The sequence below is a fragment of the Erpetoichthys calabaricus genome, chromosome 1 (assembly GCF_900747795.2).
Source record: "Erpetoichthys calabaricus chromosome 1, fErpCal1.3, whole genome shotgun sequence".
Lineage (NCBI taxonomy): Eukaryota > Metazoa > Chordata > Cladistia > Polypteriformes > Polypteridae > Erpetoichthys > Erpetoichthys calabaricus.
In genome coordinates, this window is record NC_041394.2 from 190,672,652 (window position 1) to 190,690,149 (window position 17,498).

At 38.6% G+C, this 17,498-nt stretch overlaps 1 protein-coding gene across 1 annotated transcript in view; it reads right to left on the reverse strand.

Moving 5' to 3' along the window:
- The window catches only part of srgap1a (SLIT-ROBO Rho GTPase activating protein 1a), a 247,898-nt gene extending 230,704 nt beyond the window's left edge, over positions 1 to 17,194 (reverse strand). The window contains exon 1 of the mRNA XM_028810489.2: positions 16,533 to 17,194. Coding sequence (XP_028666322.1) covers positions 16,533 to 16,599 — 67 coding nt within the window. The 5' untranslated portion in view covers positions 16,600 to 17,194. The remainder of the gene's footprint in view (positions 1 to 16,532) is intronic.
- Between the last annotated feature and the right edge of the window lie 304 nt (positions 17,195 to 17,498).

Below are 17,498 nucleotides of genomic sequence, written 5' to 3' on the forward strand. Positions count from 1 at the left end.
CCACCTTTCTGAGGCTTACCTGACTGCTGTCGCTGCCTGACATAATTGTCTTTTCCGCTGAGTGTTTAGAAAACTTATTGGCATTTCTTCCTGTCTTAAATGACATCACTATCTGTTTCTGTCCAACTTTGAATGTGGTCTGTGTGATCCATCACCAGCGCTTTTACACTCCATATGTTAATTTTGTTAAAAGTGTCATCCGATTGTGACATACAGTGCATCCGGAAAGTATTCACAGCGCATCACTTTTTCCACATTTTGTTATGTTACAGCCTTATTCCAAAATGGATTAAATTCATTTTTTTCCTCAGTATTCTGCGCACAACCCCCCATAATGACAATGTGAAAAAAGTTTACTTGAGATTTTTGCAAATTTATTAAAAATAAAAAAATTGAGAAAGCACATGTACATAAGTATTCACAGCCTTTGCCATGAAGCTCAAAATTGAGCTCAGGTGCATCCTGTTTCCCCTGATCATCCTTGAGATGTTTCTGCAGCTTAATTGGAGTCCACCTGTGGTAAATTCAGTTGATTGGACATGATTTGGAAAGGCACACACCTGTCTATATAAGGTCCCACAGTTGACAGTTCATATCAGAGCACAAACCAAGCATGAGGTCAAAGGAATTGTCTGTAGACCTCCGAGACAGGATTGTCTCGAGGCACAAATCTGGGGAAGGTTACAGAAAAATTTCTGCTGCTTTGAAGGTCCCAGTGAGCACAGTGGCCTCCATCATGCGTAAGTGGCAGAAGTTCAAAACCACCAGGACTCTTCCTAGAGCTGGCCGGCCATCTAAACTGAGCGATCGGAGGAGAAGGGCCTTAGTCAGGGAGGTGACCAATAACCCGATGGTCACTCTGTCAGAGCTCCAGAGGTCCTCTGTGGAGAGAGGAGTTCCTTCCAGAAGGACAACCATCTCTGCAGCAATCCACCAATCAGGCCTGTATGGTAGAGTGGCCAGATGGAAGCCACTCCTTAGTAAAAGTCACATGGCAGCCCGCCTGGAGTTTGCCAAAAGGCACCTGGAGGACTCTCAGACCTTGAGAAAGAAAATTCTCTGGTCTGATGAGGCAAAGATCGCACTCTTTGGTGTGAATGCCAGGCATCACGTTTGGGGGAAACCAGGCACCGCTCATCACCAGGCCAATACCATCCTTACAGTGAAGCATGGTGGTGGCAGCATCATGCTGTGGGGATGTTTTTCAGCAGCAGGGACTGGGAGACTAGTCAGGATAAAGGGAAAGATGACTGCAGCAATGTACAGAGACATCCTGGATGAAAACCTGCTCCAGAGCACTCTTGACTTCAGACTGGGGCGACAGTTCATCTTTCAGCAGGACAACGACACTAAGCACACAGCTAAGATATCAAAGGAGTGGCTTCAGGACAACTCTGTGAATGTCCTTGAGTGGCCCAGCCAGAGCCCAGACTTGAATCCGATTGAACATCTCTGGAGAGATCTTAAAATGGCTGTGCACCAACGCTTCCCATCCAACCTGATGGAGCTTGAGAGGTGCTGCAAAGAGGAATGGGCGAAACTGGCTAGGGATAGGTGTGCCAAGCTTGTGGCATCATATTCAAAAAGACTTGAGGCTGTAATTGCTGCCAAAGGTGCATCGACAAAGTATTGAGCAAAGGCTGTGAATACTTATGTAAATGTGATTTCTCAGTTTTTTTATTTTTAATAAATTTGCAAAAACCTCAAGTAAACTTTTTTCACGTTGTCATTATAGGGTATTCTGCATAGAATTCTGAGGAAAAAAATGAATTTAATCCATTTTGGAATAAGGCTGTAACATAACAAAATGTGGAAAAATTGATGCGCTGTGAATACTTTCTGGATGCACTGTATGTTAAAGAAATACTCCATTGAAAAAAATGTATTTTTTTATACTTTACTTAACCCATGTAGTTTGTAGTGATGGCCAAGAAAACTTTTCATCTCATTTTTTTCATGCAGAATGGTGATAAAAGAGTTTCTGATACAAAATATGTCAATAATGACCAACGCTGGACAACAGCAAATAATAGCAAAACATCCATCCTCCAAACACAAGTACTTTTACTAAAATATTGTTAAATGAGTCAGGTCAGATCAGGTCGGGGAGCATGCACTGGTACAGTGCGTTGCCGCAACGAGCACATGACCAAACAGCTCGGGATCCTAGTTGGCAACCCCCCAGGCTAACACAAGAGTCCATTCCTATCCTCTGTAAATGACCATCTATCTGACACAGCCAGGTGTTACGTGGGCATCCCCTTCACCTGAACCAGCTTCATGGGTCCTCAGCAATGAGGAACCCTCAGGAAATTGTGCCAGATGGTTGTAGTGACGTAACTGATGCTTCCTCACAAATGCAGGTAATGTGCCTCAATCGGGACTCCATGAGCAACCACTCATTTGACACAAAGTCAGACCAGCAGTATCCAAGGATTCTACAAAGAGATGCAGTACCAAAGCAGTTCAGTCTTCGTCTCAGGTCACTAGACAGCATCCATCTCTCCCAACCATATAGCAGGACATGGAGCACCAGGACTCTAAAGACTTGGACCTTCGTCCTTTTGCAGAGATATCAGGAGTGCCACACACCCCTTTACAGCGACCTCATAACTCCACACGTCTTCCCAATCCATCTACTGACTTCATAGAAAGAGTCACCAGAGATATGAATGTCGCTGTTGAAATAAGTATACCTCTCTATGAGGTCAACATTCCCTCCACAGACAAACACAATGCTAGTGGCTGTGCCCAAGATGTCATTAACACTAGAATTACCAGAGCCTACGAAAAAACTCGTATATCCGGCCCACCTTAAATCGCTTCTTAAAACCTTTCTCACCTCTCCGCCAGCGTCTTTTGTCATCTAAATGTACTGATAAAGACAAGCTGCCAGCAGCCGGCTATTCCATCCCCCCAACGACTTAGAACGTAAACAGGCTTTTCCCAGCTCTTGCCTTGATTGATTATCTGGGAGTGAAGTGGAGTTTTAGAGTAGAAATAATAAGATTGTTATTTGAAACACACGCATTTCATATGTGTTGCATTTCTACAGTAATCTGTGTAAATACATTGTTAAAACAGAAACGTGTTATATTTTCTAGTAGCAATTGACAAAATGTAGGCATAAACTATATAATGCATGAAGCCTGAAGTCCAAATATCAAAGACACACTTTCACAAAAGATACAAAAAAAAGCCACCGCCAAAAAAACCCGCCTTAGTGTGAGACATTGATATGAACTAGCTATCACTACTTCCTTGGCGTAACAGTATCAGTCGCTGACTACCCATCAGAAGATCACGAGTTCGATACTGCACAACTCCCATTTGAGAAGTGTTCTTATTTTCACTATTTTAGAATAAAAAGATACATTTGATTTCAGTCTGTAACAGCTGGTGTAATTTATGATATTTGTAAAGGTTAGCTTTATTTTTTTTAAATTCACTTTTCATTGTCTCAGTCGCGTTCAGGATCCATCCCTACCGCCCCCAACCTGACACTGCGGTTTTTACATAAAGACGCGCTATAGTTCTGCAGTGTATCACCATACATACGACCGCGTGTTTTTTTCCCCCAGTATTGCCAGTCCCCATGTGTTGCTGTATGCTGTTTCTTTTGTACTCCAGGACATGCAGAGGAAAGCATAGTAAAGAGCAGTAACTTCAGTGCTATATGCAATCATCAGACACTCCCCATCTGACACTGCTGTTTTCACATAAAGACGTGCCAAAGCTCTGCAGTGTACTTGTGACTGCATTGTCGTACCAATGCTTGCGAACTGAAGTGTCTGCATGCACTTTTCGTGGCATTACACGCGTATTTTTTGAGCATGCCCATGTAGCTCAAACACAGGAACATATGTTGATGTAAAAGTATAACAAAACAAGTGCACTTTTATTCAAGACTATAACCGAAGAAAAAAGAAAGCAAGTTACAGTAGGCGGTTGATATGACAGCTTGCGTGGTGGAATGCTAAGAACTGCTGATTTCCATTCTGTGCTATATAACTTAACATTTGAATCTGATGATTGCATATAGCGCTGTCTGATTTAGTGTGCGCAAGAACATGCAGGTGGCCAGTTGCTGAGTGTTACAACGCACATTTTAAAAAAGAAAGAGACAAATATATGTGACGTTTTGAAGAAATCATTTTATGACGCGAATAGTACCAATCAGAAAACATCGTCGAAGTAATGCAATATTATTTGACAACGAACAGCGTCAGGTTGGGTGTGAAGTTATACTGGCGCTGTTTGAGTCAGATCAGAAGCTGAATAAGCTGAAAAAGCTCCTGTTCTGACTCTAAGTAAAAAAGCATGAATTAATCAACAGAAATAGCCGCGATTGACATTTTAAAGTTAACGATTTACAGTGCATGCCAATTTATAAATTCAATGTCCATTTGAGGAAAAAAAAATCACTTTCTTCAAAGCTGGGAATCGAACTCGCGTCTCTGTGGCACAGTAAGGCAGTGGTGCTCCAAGTCAGCAAACCGTCCTTATAACTTATTTTTTTCAAGATCCATAACACACAGACAGACAGAGCACTGCGTAATACAGAGACAGACAGGCAGAGATATACAAATAAACAGGGAAGGCACATGTACTGAAAGAAAAAAAAAATCAACATGTGCGTTGTTTCTGCAGCACTGAATGAGCTCACCTAGTCTAACATCACCCCTCCCCCCGATCTGACTCTCTAAGTAACAGCGCAAGTACAGACACAAATCAAGTGCATGTGTGTACTGTATAATATTAACAAAAAGAGCAGCTTACTACTGAAAACGGCAAATATAGGAGTGAGTGGGGATCGAACCAGTACTCTTGATTACACTTGGTTTGCGTCTGTACTTGCGCTGTTACTTAGAGAGCCAGATCGGGGGAGGGGTGACGTTAGAGTGGGTGAGCTCATTCAGTGCTACAGAAACAACGCACATGTTGATTTTTTTTTCTTTCAGTACATGTGCCTTCCCTGTTTGTTTTGTATATCTCTGCCTGTCTGTCTCTGTATTACGCAGTGCTCTGTCTGTCTGTGTGTTATGGATCTTGAAAAAAATAAGTTATAAGGACAGTTGTTCATGTTAATTGCAGTCTCAATTGTTAAAAAATATTTTAAAAGGAGCATCCCACATGAAAATATAACGATCTCATTAACTGACAGTGCATACCAATTTACAAATTTTATGTCCGTTTGAGGTTAAAAACAAAAAAAAGAAGTAACACTTTATCCCTAGCGGGGAATTGAACTCATGTTTGTGAGGCAGAGAAAAGCTACTTGGTCTGAGAAGCAAATCTTAGCATGCTACGCCACAGAAACTGTTATATGGTGTGTGAAGCTTTTGTGGAAGTGTTTATTGGATCTTAGGAACTCGGGCTTTACACATTCTACATTTTGTAACATTTATTACTAAAATATGAAAAAGTTTCTGTTTTAGCAATGTGTTTACACAGATTACTGTAGAAACGGAACACGCATGAAATGCATGTATTCCAAATAGCGATCTATTATTTCTATTCTAAAACTCCAGCAGTTCAGTCACTCCCAGATAATCAAACAAGCCATGAGCTGGAAAAACTTAGTGAACGTTCTGCGACGGTGGGGGACGGAATAGCCGGCTGCTCGCTGCTCCTCCAAATCGGCACATTTAGAAGACAAAAGAGAGGTGAGAACGGTTTTAAGGTGGGCCGGATCTACGAGTTTTTTCGTAGACTCTGGTAATTCTAGTGTTAAAGGCCTGGATCTTGTTTTTTATCCAGGACACTTGCAAGCCCAGACACTCAGACTCCTCGCTCAGTCTCTCGAGAGCCTCCATTGACTCCACAAAGATCACAGCATCATTGTCAAAGTCAAAATCTGTGAATCTTTCTTCATCGATAGATGCAGCACAGCCGCTGGACCACATGGCCCTGTCCAACACCCAGTTCATGCACACACTGAATACAGCAGGAGCAACAACATGCCTCTGATAAACTCTAGAATCAACTGGGAAAAACACAGTGGTTCTGCCTCAACTTTGCACTGCACTCACAGTACCTGTGTAAAGACCGGCCATGATATCCAACAACTTCGGGGAGATCCAACAAAGTCTCAGGATGTCCCACAAGGCAGCTCAATCAACTGAGTCACTTCTGGAAAATGTTCTTGTGAACTAAAACAGAATGCTCTCAAACACAAACAAAAATTTAAACTATAGTCCGGCCTCCCTATTCCCATTCATTGGTCAGGAGTGCAAGCAGTAATAGTTTATTAATTGGCTAGTGCTACATTTTATGCAAGAGTGATATTGCAAAATTCACTCAGATACATGTACAACTAAAGATTAAATGTTAAAGAAAAGCAAAGATTAAAAGTGAAAAAAGTGGATATGCCCCATACTTGTGCATATTTGAGATATTCCAACAAGCAGTCAACTGACCAAAGAAGTTTTACAGCCTGCACTAAATAATTCCCAGGTACTCCAGTTGTGAATATGAATATAAATGTAATGACGGGTCTACAAGTCATTTTGCAGAAGTATCTTATTTAATAATATTTTGGTAAAAATACGCGAGTTAGGAACATTATGAACATATGACTGCATGACTTTACATGTGGATTATGTGACGCAAATAATTTGAAATTTGTTCAAAGATGTTTTGATTGTGTGTGCTGTTGTCCAATGTTGGTTGCCACTGACTTATATTTTATCAGAAACGTTTTTTAGCACCATTCTGTATGAAAACAGAAGATTTTTTTTTCCTGACCATCACTATAAACTACATGGACAGTAACAAAAAAACATCATTTTTGGCTGGAGTATTCCTTTAATGCGGGTGTAAAAGAATGTACTTTGCTTGAGCTACAAATTCGCACCTGTGTCTGGATCACAAGTCAAGTCAATCCACCTTGACTTTATGCGGTGACATAATTTTTTCTTTCAATGCTGTTTTCTGTTCATTGGCTGCAGGTAGCTATCATAACCTGCCGCAATATCCATGAAAAGAAAAGCTGGTCAAGTGGGAAGATAGTTTCAAGAGAGCATTACTTGTGTGTCTTGTTTGAAAACGAACTGTGTTGTTGACCTGTTGATATATTCCAGCCCACATTGAGTATATACAATAAAGTGTTATTTTTGGCCCTCAGTAAACTGAGCTTGACACCGAAATCTAACACATTTAATCCAGTTCTGGCTCATGAAAGTCAGAGCTTAATTATATAAAATTAATAAGACTACATTTGTTTATTAAAATAAACATAAAAAGACACAATAGCATAGATTTATTTCAGAACAACATGCACGGGGAAAGAAAATACTAATTATACCTACAAAATAATGAAGACCCCTTTCAAAATAGATTTGAAATTTCAGAGGATATTTGAGAGGCACGAAGAAAATCTAGATCACTGACTAAAATTCAAACAAACACCATCAAGTCTGAATTTGTTTTATCTCGAGATTAATGACTGATAGAAAATCTTTGTAACTAACAAACAGCAATGACAACGGTACATTCACACAAGAATTCTAAGCAAGAATGCATGACTATATTTTGGACAAAAAATCAAGGTTTTCTGTTTTTCTTTCATATTGTTTATGATCTATATAAATTCATAAAGGAAGTTACAGACTAATGAATCATGCACATGTCTGCCACTTAATTTAAGAAAAAAAGAGTCCTTAATCACCTTGACAGTTTCAGTTTCTAATAAAAAGGAGGTCATCACAGAAAAACTCTGTACATTGACCAAGGAATGCAGAGCACTCATAATGTACTTCCATTCACTCTCCTGATTCTACCATGTGGAGTTAGCCTGCTTTCACACAGAGAAATTACTTGAAGATGCAGCTGCCTGCTAGCCGCTGAGTAACACAAAGCTCAGTGGCCACTAGCCAGGTATCCATGGTTACGGTTAGTGTACTGTCCCTGTCCTTCCACTGCTCATTTAAAATCTGGTGTGTTTGTTTCAGACTGAAAAAGACCAGCAGGCAGGCCGAGAAAATGAGACCCTCTAACAGGAAAACAGCCTGAGACTGATAAAGTGTAGAAGAATATCACCAGTACCCAGATGTTCTGAAGACATCTTGATAAAATAAGCCCAGATCCTAGTATTTATAGGATTAAAGGAGATTACTGCCTGTACTTTTTTTTCATATGAATAAAGACATTTTGACACAATTAACAGTTAAAGGCATGAATAACATCATGTTGTTTCTTACATATATTATATAATGTACTGTAACCAAAATAATGCTTACAGCACCTCAAACAGGCCTATGCAATATGGTGACCAAATTACCACTTCCAAAGACAATTGCCTCACTGCACTTTGACCCACTTCTTTTTTTCTCCATTCTGCAATAACTAAAAAAAATGCTGTGATCCTTCTCGGGCAGAATATAGCATTCAACCATTTTAAGACATTTAATGAACAAAACAGTTCACTAAATGACTTCTAAATCTCTGTCATTGAACTCTTTCAAAAGGATCCATTTCAGCATCAGCAATCAGGCTCTCATATTTCAAGAAATGTCTGTTCTATCCATATGTTTCTCAAACCTCCTTCTTTGTGTTTAAAGCAGCCACAGCTTACCTCCACATCAACAGGTGCAGGACAGGATCCATGTCTGAGTAAGAACCCAGGCCTTTGAAAAACACCCAGAGGCACACATTCACACGTATTTGCACCAGGTTGATTTAGAATCATCAATCAGCCTTACAGCAGGTTTTGAAGTGTGGGAGAAAACTGGTGTCCCCAGAGGAAACTCACATAAACAGAGGAAAGCAAACAAACTGAAGGCAACCCAGCTGAGAATCAAAGCAACTCAAATACTTTGAGCCAGCAGATGCCACCCTCACATACTGTATGTCTACTGAACTACGTAACTTATTAAATAATTGTATAACTATCTACCTATCCCTTTTTGAAAACTATTTGATCCAACTGCAGGGTCACAGAGAGAGCGGCATCAGGTACCAGACAGAAAATTCATATTCAGGAAGAATAATGTTTTTTTTTTTAATTTTAGAATTTATCTGTATTCCTATATTAAAGAGGACTGTGGTGTCACAAGTCAATACAATATATGCATTGTTCACGAAAATAAAAGATAAAAGTAGTCTTAAACACAATACCTGCAGATACAGTACATATGGTCATTTAAATTATGTTGATATTTTCAGTAAAGTGAAAGTAATAACATTTCAGGTTCACTTGAAAACTTAGACTTTATACTAATAAACAATAACACTAAGAAACAATTACAACAATATTTTATATATCTACAAAGATTATTTTTAACAACTTGTATAAAAATCAATTCAGTCACTGCTGAATGAAAATAGGAATGATGTACTGATCAATAATTAGAATGCTACATACAGCAGTACCAGTTATCCAAGGATCATTGATATAAATAGAAATATTCAAATCTCTTACGTTAATATACTAAAAAGGTACTTGAAAAGTATAATATGATAATGCAACTGTGGGTGCAACTGATGATCACTATTAACATCTTTAAAATATAGTGTCATTACCCTAGCATTTGTAATATAGCTCTGCTTAGACAGAAAAACAATACGACTGCATATTTTAAAAGCCCCACTCTTGAAAGAGCAGCAATTCTTAAGTATTGACTGAGAAGAGAATAAGACAGTGGTGGAGGGGGAGGTGAAACAATGGAGTGACCTTTTTGTAGTCCAGACCTCAACACCCTTCAAAACCATCTGGGGCAGAACAAAAGAAAGGACAGCCAAGCAACACAGAAGAATGTGCTTCAAATTACTGAGAAACATATGTCATTATTAATGGGCAACTAGAGGAATAAAAAGAACATTGTGAAGAAGCCACAAAGCAGACAAAACAAATTCAAAAATGTGAAATACCAGTAGTTGTTATTTTTTTTTTCTCTTTGACGTTTACATCATAAAATGATGAAAAAAATAACTCACATTTGGACACATCTTTCATGGTGCACACTGAAAACAGAGAATGTATGCATGGACAGATAGTAAAAAACAGAGAATGTATGCATGGACAGAAAGTAAAACAAGCATACAGTATACTAAATTTTAAAAAGAACTGAATTCTGATCAATAACTTGAATACAGTGACACCAATGAAACAACATGATTGGGGAGAGAGGAGCATAAAACTGTGTAACAAAAAGAACAGTACCCTTTAGAGAAAACACGCAAAAAAAAAAGATTCTATCACATATACGCAACTCTGACAGCTGAAATAATAGGCAGCACAAAAACCTGAGGGCAAAAAGCATGATGTGCATCTTCACAAATAGCATTAAGGTTTGTCAGACCTTGACATTTCATTTTTGTAGGTATCTACTCAATTAAAACTTTTGTTTTTCTAAAATGTTTTCATTCAATAAGGAAGATTTACTATGAGCTAAAAAAAAAGTGAAAATTAAATTCTGTGGAGTTTTGGAAAAGTCTTGCATGTCTAACTAAGCATAACTTGCATGAATATTTAATTAAATCTATAAAGGTTAAAACAGAGATCAACTGTGTAGCACTTATTAATTAATCCTAATGTACTAAGACTATTCTCCTAATGTAGAAACACTATCATAAAATTCAACAATCTATTCCCAAACCCTTTTTTTTTCCAATTGCATGCCTGACGGGTGCCAAGGTCTGCTAGAAGATTCTTTTTCAAAAAGATCAAAACTGAAATAAACAGTAACAATTAAGCTAAACTGCAAAACTAGCCTTGGCTGACTTGGGTGTTTTTAAAAACAGCTGTAAGGTCATATAAACCATTTTTGAACATTTACTTCCATAATTAACAAGACAAAGTCTAAATGAGGTCCTTTAAAGTCTTTATTTCATTTCTATCTACATGAATGCTTATTCTGCACAATGGCTGATTTCCCCCTGGACCTCAACTGTAACTCTCTTCCAAAAAAAAAAAAAACTGTTAATTTTCTGCAAAATGTCTCATTTTCCTATTTAATATATCATACTGCTTATTCTTTCCTATATAGTCTGAATTGACTACTTTTATTGTATCATATAATACAAAGTTTGTAGTTCTGAACTGTAACAGAGTAAGTGCTCACTATGAAAAATATAATTATGTAGTTAACTTTAAAAAACTATAATATTAATTGTGAATACTAAAAACTGCATTAGAGAGTATGTTTTTGGCCACCTAGTGCATTTTTATCTTTAGGGTAACATGGTACTATATTATGTATTCCTGCACTTCAGGTCTGTTTGAAAGAACATCTTGTTCTGTGCTGTGGTACCCCTCTGTGAAGTTTGATTAATTTTGAGACATCTGTGGGAGCATACTAGAGGGACCCCACTTTTCTCGGTAGTGTCCAAAGGCATACTGTGGGGTCAATCAAAGATTCTGCTGAGCCCCAATATAAGTGTGTGTGTGTAGATGTGTTTTATTGCATCTTCTCATGGATATGCAATGAGTTCACAACTGCTGCCTTACAATTTACCGTTCAGACTCTGCACAGGATTGTATAATAAATAGCATTATAATTTACCAGTAATGGCGCACTACACAATAACATGCAGTCAATACACTTGACTTGAGCATTCATAGTATTCATACTATTTCTCTATACATTTAACATTCGTTTGCTCAGATGTTGATGCGTTTGCTCCTTCCTGAGCAGCTCTTCTTTTCTACACCCTAGTGGCCCACTTCTTCTCTTCTGTCGTTGGCATCTTTGTGCGTTAAAACTGATTAAATTAGCGTTAGTGTTGCAATTACTTAGTATGTTTTCTTTAATTTTTCACTTAAACTGGCACTTAAATCTTCAATCTGCCTCAAGAATCATTTAAGATATGAAGAGGTAGTAGGAAGTGATAGTGAAGGTGGTAGGGATGAGAACAGCATCCATATGCATACACCGCATGGCCACCCTGTTGGCCGCTGCCAAGAGTTGATTCTACAATAAAATATAATAAAAATAAAAAGAGGAATAACCTTGGAGGTCAATCATCACCCCGAAAGTGGATAGTAGACGCCACGTAGTATATGTGTACCAAATTTCAGGTCAATAGTTCAAATGGTTTGCGAGCTACGGGTGATTTAAAATCCTGGACTGACAAAAGGACAGCCACGGTTGCGTATTATATAAGAAGATAAATGGTAGAAAGGCATATTGTTCAGTCAAATGAACTGCTAAAGGATTATGAACCAATAAAAACTGTAGCTAACATTTACCCATTTGCTTATAATATATCCCACTTACAACTTCTAAAAATAAAACAGGATGTATTATATTGCCGGATCCATTCGACCTGACACTGCACATCTTCTCTACATTTGTTAAGTACTGTAGTATCTGCACTTACAGTGAAATTGTGCCTGCTGCTGTAAATATTTAACAGGATTATGCACAATTTTTCAGCACACATGAGACAAAATGCGTTGTATGCCTACATTATTTAAAGACTTGAAATGTAAAATAAAATGAGCAGAATTAAAGTTAAACAGTGATATTAACTCGTGTTATAGCCAAGGTGTCTGAAACTAATTAATGCCTAACCAGGCATTTTTTTTCCCTAGAAGAAAATGCTCCCTTGTAAAGGGAAATAATGAACGTTCACCAAATAAAGTAGCCCTATACAGGTTTTCAACCAACACCCTTACTTTTTTCTAGTTTTACTACCAAAGGTTTATGTGTATTGCCATGTAGTACTAAGGTGTTGTGCACAACAATACTCAATCAAAAACCCAAGATATTATTTTTCAATTTTAAATAAACTAGTAATGTAAAGAAACTTACATATGCCGTATATGTCAAAAGTATACACACAAGTAACTAAAGCAACATCATAATTTTAAATGCAAGGGGTCATTGTGTCCTCTATCATAAGATTTCACGTCTTTTATATTTTATGAAAAAGTTAATTTTAAATAATACCTACAAGGAACAATGGAAAGCTATATGTATGATCTTCATTTTAAAAAATTATTTTCTCAGCAAAGTGTACACCCAAGCTGAACACTGAAATAATTGCAGATAATTAAATGAATCAATACCATATTAGTACTGATGAAGCTTTACCATGACTGAGGTACCCTTGTTTATAAACTTAAGCTGCAGCCTCACAAGCTTAGAAAGCTCGTAAGAGTTTACACTTTTTTAAGTTAACACAGCATTGAAGTGGTCTGCATGTGTGGCCAGCAATGGACTGGCAGTCCATTTAGGATGTGGTTTTGAATGAAATTAACATTTTTTCACCCTAAGTTAAACCAGCAATTCTGGAAAACAGATGGGTAGCACAGTTTGCTACAAAGGAATGAGACAACGCTTTAATGAAACCCATAATACCTATTTTTTATCTCCTCTTGAAAACTCACTGATAATAATCATATGTAGTGAAGAAACTATTAAGTTTACATTTTTAGAGGTTTAAGAAGTAATTACCTATTAACCAGTTGTTAAAAACTTCCCATGAGAAGTTGTTGAACGTGATTCAAAACAAATCCATTACATGCAGTGATTGTATCCATAATGATTGTGTCTCATTTATTGTAATGTGACTAATTATAAAATTAATAAAAATAAAAGAAATAAATCAATGAATAAATAAAAATCATCTCTATCTACTGAAAGGGTTACTGGCATGCCAGAGGCTGTCCTAGGCGTGTAAATAATAATAATTTTATAAAATTTAAATAACGCTTTGAAACTACTCAAAGAGTTCTACATAGACATTGGGGAACCATTTCAACCACCAACAATATGCAGCATCCACCTGGATAATGCCATGGCAGCTATTCTTGTTCCAGTATGCTCACCACACATTAGGTGACGAAGAGGTGAGAGAGATAGTTAGCCACCAGAGACCATGAATGATTGGGGTACCAGAATGGACGAGGCCGTGATGGGCAATTTAGCCAGGAAATCAGGAAACACTCTATGACTAGGGATCTTTCATGATCACAGAGAGTCAGGAATATGTTTTACATCTCATCTGAAAGATGGCACCATTTTCTTCAGAAAACTGGGGCAATGGGATCCACTCACAGACAACAGGGTAAGACTTTACCAACATCTCTTCCAGCAGCACCCCAAGCTTTTCTCGGTTGGTCTCCCACCCAAGTACTGGCCAGGCACTAACATGCTTTGCTTCAGGTGAATTTCCGGTTCTGAAGTGCAGGTGATATTGATGTTGGCCGCAATGCATGGTGTAAAATGATGTCCACACACACACATTTATACAAAGTTTACACAAAGTGTTTTAATTGCCAGTGAGTGTGTTTACATGCACACACAAAATCAGGTTAAAGTGAGTAACCTGTTTAAGGCAGAAACCTGTTTTTTAAAAAACCTCCCATTTACATGTTTGAGTCCACATACAAAGCTTTCCTTGGCAAAACCCTCCAATGTCATAAAAATGCACTGAAAAAAAAAAAAGATTGCCCATCATCTACAGCCATGAATCTGAAAAAAAGCATGGAGCCCGTGTCTTCTGAGATTGTGCTTCTGAGCATAGCACTGTATGTTCAGCTCATCAACATAAATTAAGAAATTTCTAAAATGTTGAGACAGCTTATTTCAACCACATGAAGGAATAATGCAATCACCTAAGCTTTTGCCTCAGAAAGTGTATATTTGTGGATGCTTCCACCATTTTCTACCCGTGACTGCTGGATGTGCGCAAAGCACAGACATGTGCAGACTAACAGAGTGCAATGGACATGCGCCGATTGCATGAACTGCCACCCGGTTAAGGGTTTACATGGCCACATAACTGAGTAATCATGGAGAAATCTACATGCGTTATAATATCCTGGTTTCTCTAACCAGAAAAACTGTATACATGGCCTATTTAGAACCAGTTTCTGTGAATAACTGTGTTGTTAATGCACATGTAAACTCACTCATTGTTTAACTGTGATGCTATGATACTGCTTTATATGTATTTTTGTTATGATCACTGGGACTACATTATGTACAATGGAGAAAGTACATACCAATAGTACACCATTTTCAAAATAGCTCATACAGTTCATGGTCATAGGAAGCCAGAGTCTTCCTCATCCTGGCAGCATCCTGCACAAGGTGAGAACCAGTAGATCTCAGGCAACTCTCACAAAGGATAAATTTGGAGTGACAAGTTTTTCTAGTGTACTGTATACATCTTTCAGATATTGGGGGGAAAAAAAGCCTAAGTGCTGTGAGCAAGAACATGTAAACACGAGGACAACGTGCAAACTACAAAAGTGGTGCTCAGGCAGGATAAGACGAGAACTCCGGGGATGAAGAGAGAGCAGCGCTCACCATTGTGTCACCACACCATCAATAGGACACCAACCAATTAAAAGGATTATTACAAGTCCTGCAGTAACAACAACAGAAATACAACTTTAACAACATGCACTGTTGTTTTCTAAAACAAAGTGGTGTTTGCGATTAAACTGGTTACAGCATACAGTAAAGGTATTAACAAAAATAAAGTTAAAGTGCTATGCTAACTGTATTCTGCAGTCCATCCGGATTAGTAAAACTGGGAAAAAGTAATTTAAGAATTGTCAGTCGTGACGTTTAAGAAGAAAGAAAACGAAAGCAGCAACACTGCATTACAATTAAATAGTGCTAAACATACTGAGCACGCATAATAAATAGCTACAAATACTAACAAGAAACAACAAACAAGAAACATAGCAGCATTATTTACGTTACTGACACTAGAATCGGTGGCAGAAAAATGCGACACGGGCGACGGTACTATCAAAAAATCGACAGTTTAGTATTATGGAAAAATCGGCTGGACAGCGTGCAAATAAAAAACTACGCCTTAAATGACAGAAACGTCGGCTTTTGGACACCGGCGTGAGGACAGCAGCCTGCTGCGTGACCCACAGAGTGCTCTTGAAAAGAAAACAACGAAAAATCCAAGTGCTCCTTTGGGATTTACCTTTTTCGCGCTGGAAGAAGCCAAGCCACTTAAAAGAGGTTGTTTTCACTAACTGCTTGTTGGTATAAATATTTCACGAAAGGTTTTAAAGCACATTCGCCGGTCTGCTACTAGGACTTTGTACACGTGACGAGCCCGCTACACAAGAAGGCAACACTGAGTCACGGCAGTCTAAGTGCTACAATGTATGAAATCTGTGGATTACAAGTACTGTATCTAGACTTTTTCAGTAAGTCTGATCTGATTTTGCTTGAAAGCAACTACCTTTGCTTTGCCATTCATGCGTTTATATTTCATAGATACAGGTAAATCTAATGGAGATATTTCAATATTTTAAAAGGAAATCATAATGAATGCTGTAATATTTGAAATGGTCAAATGTCAAGAAAGAATGAAAAAGTTCCTCTAGTAGCCAAACTGCTCAGTGCATTGTAACCAGGGGCGCATTCTGTCCTTTTCATTCATTCATCATGAATAGCATAAAACGTCACCACAGAAAAGCGCCTTGTCCAGCCAATTTCTTCTTTTCTCTTTCTTGCTTGTTTCGTTCTAAATTTCAGGGTAAGGAACAGAGAAAACAGCGAAAACGACCAGACTCAAACCATCACGCACCCCCCAGTTTTGTTGAGCCTTACCTTTCACTTGACTTTCGTACTCGGCGATGATTTCTTTGTCCTTTTTAAATCTGGTTGGAGTTGACATATTGAATCTCTCCACCTCGCCCTTTCCTGACCAAATCGTTTATAATAAATTTCAACTTTATCGGCGTATGGTAAATGAGTGAGAAATGCTTAAGGGTGCTTCGTTAGGCTACTAATCGCATCCTCTGTGCCAGCTATTAGACAGAACGGACCATGCTGAGAAGAGTCGCTCCTGGGTAAATAAATTACAGCAGTTCTTCACGTGTGTGTGTGGTAAGATAAGCCATGTCTTTTGGAAGCCAATCCCTTCTTCTTTTTGATGCAACAGCACTGTAGACCGCTGATCACAAGCTCCGAGGTAGGTTCCCTAAGAATGAGCGAAGCGCGCGAGTACACTGTGCTCCTGGCTAGATGGGAATCGTCAGCAAATCTTGAACGGCATCATTTGTCTATGCTTTTAAATAACTGCCCTGACCTTCAAGCTGTTGGCTTTAATGGAAAAGAACAAAGAAGAGCCCCTTATTAAAATCCGCAGCAGCTTTTGTTTCGATTAAACTCCGCAGCTGTTGTAAAAGACAGTGGCAGTCCCCACCCGCTCCGGCATCGTATAGCCCCACTGCTTCACAGGAACGGACCGAGAGCTACCCCTGAAGTCCCCGAAAATGGGTGGGACGGTAGTAGGAGGTGACGGAAGTCGGCGAGCACAATAGGCATGTCTCTCATCCAATCGGAAATGGGAAAATGAGCCCATTCCCGTCAATCATGACTAATTTCCAATCACAAAATACCTAGGTGACTTCTAGTGTATAACGTTTAGATATAAAAAAAGTATTCGCTGGATTAAACCGTAGTGTGCATTGTTACCAAAAGCACGGATATCTATAATAGGGTAACATTTATGAGTTTCGGAGCAAATCAAGACGCCACGAGACAAAGATGTTGCGAATAAATTGCGCATGT